This window comes from Dipodomys ordii, unplaced genomic scaffold, assembly GCF_000151885.1.
Source record: "Dipodomys ordii isolate 6190 unplaced genomic scaffold, Dord_2.0 Scaffold14, whole genome shotgun sequence".
Classification (NCBI taxonomy): Eukaryota; Metazoa; Chordata; class Mammalia; order Rodentia; family Heteromyidae; genus Dipodomys; species Dipodomys ordii.
In genome coordinates this window covers 16,024,874-16,028,820 of record NW_012267230.1, presented here as the reverse complement: position 1 = coordinate 16,028,820, position 3,947 = coordinate 16,024,874, and the positions used below count along the sequence as shown (strand labels likewise).

General features: G+C 59.2%; 1 protein-coding gene across 1 annotated transcript in view; it reads right to left on the bottom strand.

Annotated features, from left to right (window-relative positions):
* Positions 1-1,331: 1,331 nt before the first annotated feature.
* Lmf1 (lipase maturation factor 1) overlaps positions 1,332-3,947 on the bottom strand; it is a 74,736-nt gene continuing 72,120 nt past the window's right edge. Inside the window, exon 8 of the mRNA XM_013011279.1 lies at positions 1,332-1,687. Within this exon, the coding sequence (XP_012866733.1) occupies positions 1,460-1,687 (228 nt within the window). The 3' untranslated portion in view covers positions 1,332-1,459. The remainder of the gene's footprint in view (positions 1,688-3,947) is intronic.

Below are 3,947 nucleotides of genomic sequence, written 5' to 3'. Positions count from 1 at the left end.
CTGTACTGCCCTTGCCACTGGAGCGAGGGGGAGCAGGAAGTCTACACGGGCCTGGGCACAGGTGGCTGTGTGCAAAGGACCTGTGACCCTGGTGTGTGTGTGTGGGGGGGACATGCTGGCTCTCTGGCTGGGGTGATAGGGCTAGAGAATAGAGAGGGCTGTGTGTGTAGAAGGGAGAATGGGTGTGATAGGGCTGTGCTTGTCAGAGAGGAGAGGTCTGGGGTGCCGGGATGTCCTGAGTGGCTTTCTGGGACAGCCACACTTGCCACCTTGGGCCCTGTCCACCCTCTAGGGTGCGGGGCTCCCCTCAGAGCCTTGGCGTCTCGAGTGAACTTATCAGGTATCTGATAGTTCTGCTTTTTGGGGACCATGGGACCTGCCTTGCTAGGGATGGACGGGCATGATGTGGGCCAGGCCTGCTCAGCCACTGTGGTTCTGTCCTGGCCACCTGAGGCCTCACTGGGTGCCTTTGACACCGGGTGGCAGGTCCCCACCCTCACAACAGTATCACAGGACACAGAAACATCATCCCGCCTGGTGCCAGTGCCCACGCCTGTAATCATAGATCCAAGGTCTGCAATTGAGACAGGCTGGCAGAATGGCCCTGGGACTCCAGTAGCAGATGCACGTCTGCAGATGTGCTCAAGTTCCCAAGTTCAAGACCTGGTTTTGGCACACACATGCGAAGTGGGGTATGGGTGAGCTGCCCATAGGACGCAGGGTACAGGGTGTCTGAATGGTGACAGGGCCTTTCTGTGGCCTTGTCCAGAGGACACGTTGCTCCAGACCCTCTGGCCTGCCAGGCCCGCGGGTTCTTATGTCTGCACAGGGCCTGCAGGGGCCACTTGGTGTCTGTCACCTCTTCTGGGCTATACCAGCTGCCACCCCTGCCCAGTCCCCCTTCCTCATCTCCCCTGCTGCCTGCCAGGCAGGCCCGGGAAGGGGGCCCAGGCCTGCCCGCGCCTCCCATACTGTGTGCCCTTGCCGAGCCCAGCTCTGCTCTGCAGACACAGGCGCCCTGTTCCCAGCCGGAACACCAGCTCTCTGTCTGCACCTGGGCTGGCTCCCAGGGGCCCCGGGGCCCACACAGACCTGCACTGTGCCTCTGCTGAGCCCCTGCGCAGTGTGGCCTGGCCTTAGGCACATGATGGAGGGTGCTGGCTGTTGGCCGCCCCGTCAGCCGGGCGAGGGGGGGCAGGGAGTGGGTGTGGGCTCCCCAGGCCCTGCCACCGAGTCAGGACTAGACGGTGCCTCTGGCACTGCTCCCCTGGGACCAGGCCACTGTCCCCACACTCCTGTGGGGCCACAGCCCTGCTGCAGGCCTTTGCAGAGATGGGACGGTGGCCTTGGGGTCATCCTCTATGCATTGTGCTGTGCTGCCGGCTGGGTGTCCAGGCGTGGGCTGAGGGACACGGGGGCTCCATGTGGTGTGGTCTCTGGCCTTTATTCCAGGGTGTGCCTAGATGGGCTGTGGCAGCGGCCACTCCCGTGCCTCAAAGTAGTCCCTCAGGTCCTCAAGGCGGAGAGGAGGGAAGTAGGGACCAATGCGCCTGCGCAGCCACCACTTGCCCTGGGCGGCGTGCCTGCCTCCCGGGCGGCTGAACTGGTACCGGTAGTGCTCTCCTCGGACCCACCTGCAGGACAGAGGACAGCCTGGAGCCCTGGCCACCAGTGTCGCCACCCACCCCTCTCATGTTGTGGCTTCCCAGAGGAGCCTTGGGTCCTCCCGTGTGTGAGGGCTGGAGATGTCTGCTACCTCGCCTAGCTGAATTATATACACGTTTCTCAGAATTCTGTTGACTTGTTAGTAGTGTAAAGTATCTCCCTTTGGAATTTTGCTGTGTGTATGCTGGTCCTGGGCTTGAACTCCGGGCGCTGTCCCTGAGCTTTCTCACTCAAGGCTAGCACTCTACCACTAGTCACAGCTCACTAATGGCTTTATTAGTTAGAGATAGCTCACAAGCTTTCCTGCCCAGGCTGACTTTGAACTGTGATCCTCACATCTCAGCTAGGTGTGAGCCACCAGTGCCCAGCTGTGATTCTGCTTAAGTGGCTACTCACAGTGCACTGTCCACTTCCCACTGGTGTCCCTGACCATGCAAGTAAACTGCAGGAGCTCACTTCCTTTATCTGTCTCCCTCACTTGTCATTGTCTTGACCACCCCAGACTGGCAGAGTGGCGCCTCCCACGGGATGCAGCTGGCAACTCCAGGGCAGGCAACATAGTGTCTGCGCTTCGGTCTCCTCCCTCCTGGTGTCCACTGTGCTCAACACAGAACTCAACACTTCTGGTGACAGGTCTGGTGCCCTCATGTGGGGTGGGGTGGCGCCACAGCTCCTCATCCAGCGCCGGCCTGCTGGCCGTGGGCTGGGCCCCATGCTGCCTTGTACCTTGGCTGCCCGCCTGGCAGTGTCGTGAATCCCTGCTGATTGCACAGCCTTTGCTGCCTGAGGTTTGCAAAGTTTAGTGAATTTTGGTTCAAATTTCTTTGGGGTCTACGTAGTTTATTGGCCATAGGTATGTGCCTTTTGTTAACTTTGGAAAGGTTTTGGCCATTGCATTTTTTGGTAGTACTGGGCCTTAGTAAGTCCAAACTTGGGGCCTCGATTGCTAGGCAGGCAATTGACCACTTGATCCTATTGCCCATGTTCTGGTTGTTTCTCTTGTGTTTGCCTGGGTTGGCTTGCGACTGGCTGCTCTGGGTGCTGGGATGACACGAAAACAAGCCGTTGCTCCTAGTGGGGCCTCGCACGCTTGCGGGGCCTCCTGCTCGCACCTCCCCTATTGATGGGGGGCAGGAGTGTACTGCCCTGCCCCTTCCAGCTCTGTGCCTTTCCTGTCTCCCCCTGGGGACCTTGGTGACCCATTCAGACCTCTTCACAGACCTCAGTCTCTGAGCTCTGCTCACTTGGGGCCAGTGTCTCCCTCTGCACAGTTGGCTCATGGCCTTTTCCTGTCTCCAGCCCCCATCTTCCCTCCTTGCCTCTGCTGAGTGCGGTCGTGTGGCCACGACACTTCCGCTCTCAGCCTTTCGCTTGTTTCCTCCGACACAGGTCTTCCTGGGCTGACTGCGGTGTGTCTCTGAGCAGATGCACAGAGTTCCCACTCTGCTGTTACTTCCAAGTCTTCTGGTTCTTGGTATGACAGGTGGTTTTTCGTTTTGTGGCCATGAGACGGTGTCTTTTGTCACTGGTGAGAAGAGGAGTGTGCTGCCAGCTGGTCCTCAGTGAACCCTGTTACTGCAAGAAATGAGCATGCGCCACCCTGGGGGGGGGGACAATGCGTCACCGTGGGAGGTGATGCATCAGTGAGGAGGTGAGGATGTCGCCGTGGGAAGTGATCTGTCACTGTGAAGTGAGGATGCGTCCCCGTGGGAGGTGATGCGTCACTGTGAGGAGGTGAGGATGCGTCACCGTAGGAAGGGATGCGTCCCCGTGGGAGGTGAGGATGTGTCCCTGTGAGGAGGTGAGGATGTGTCCCTGTGGGAGGTGAGGATGTGTCCCTGTGGGAGGTGAGGATGTGTCCCTGTGGGAGGTGAGGATGTGTCGCTGTGGGGAGGTGAGGATGTGTCGCTGTGGGAGGTGAGGATGTGTCACTGGGGAGGTAAGGATGTGTCACTGGGGAGGTGATGCATCATTGTGGGAGGTGAGGATGTGTCACTGTGGGAAGTGATGTGTCACCGTGGGAGGTGATGCATCCTCATGGGAGGTGAGGATGCGTCACTGTGAGGATGTGTCACCGTGGGAGGTGATGCGTCACTGTGAGGTGAGGATGTGTCACTGTGGGGAGGTGATGCGTCCTCGTGGGAGGTGAGGATGTGTCACTGTGAGGAGGTGAGGATGTGTCCCTGTGGGAGGTGAGGATGTGTCCCTGTGGGAGGTGAGGATGTGTCACCGTGGGGAGGTGAGGATGTGTCCCTGTGAGGAGGTGAGGATGTGTCCCTGTG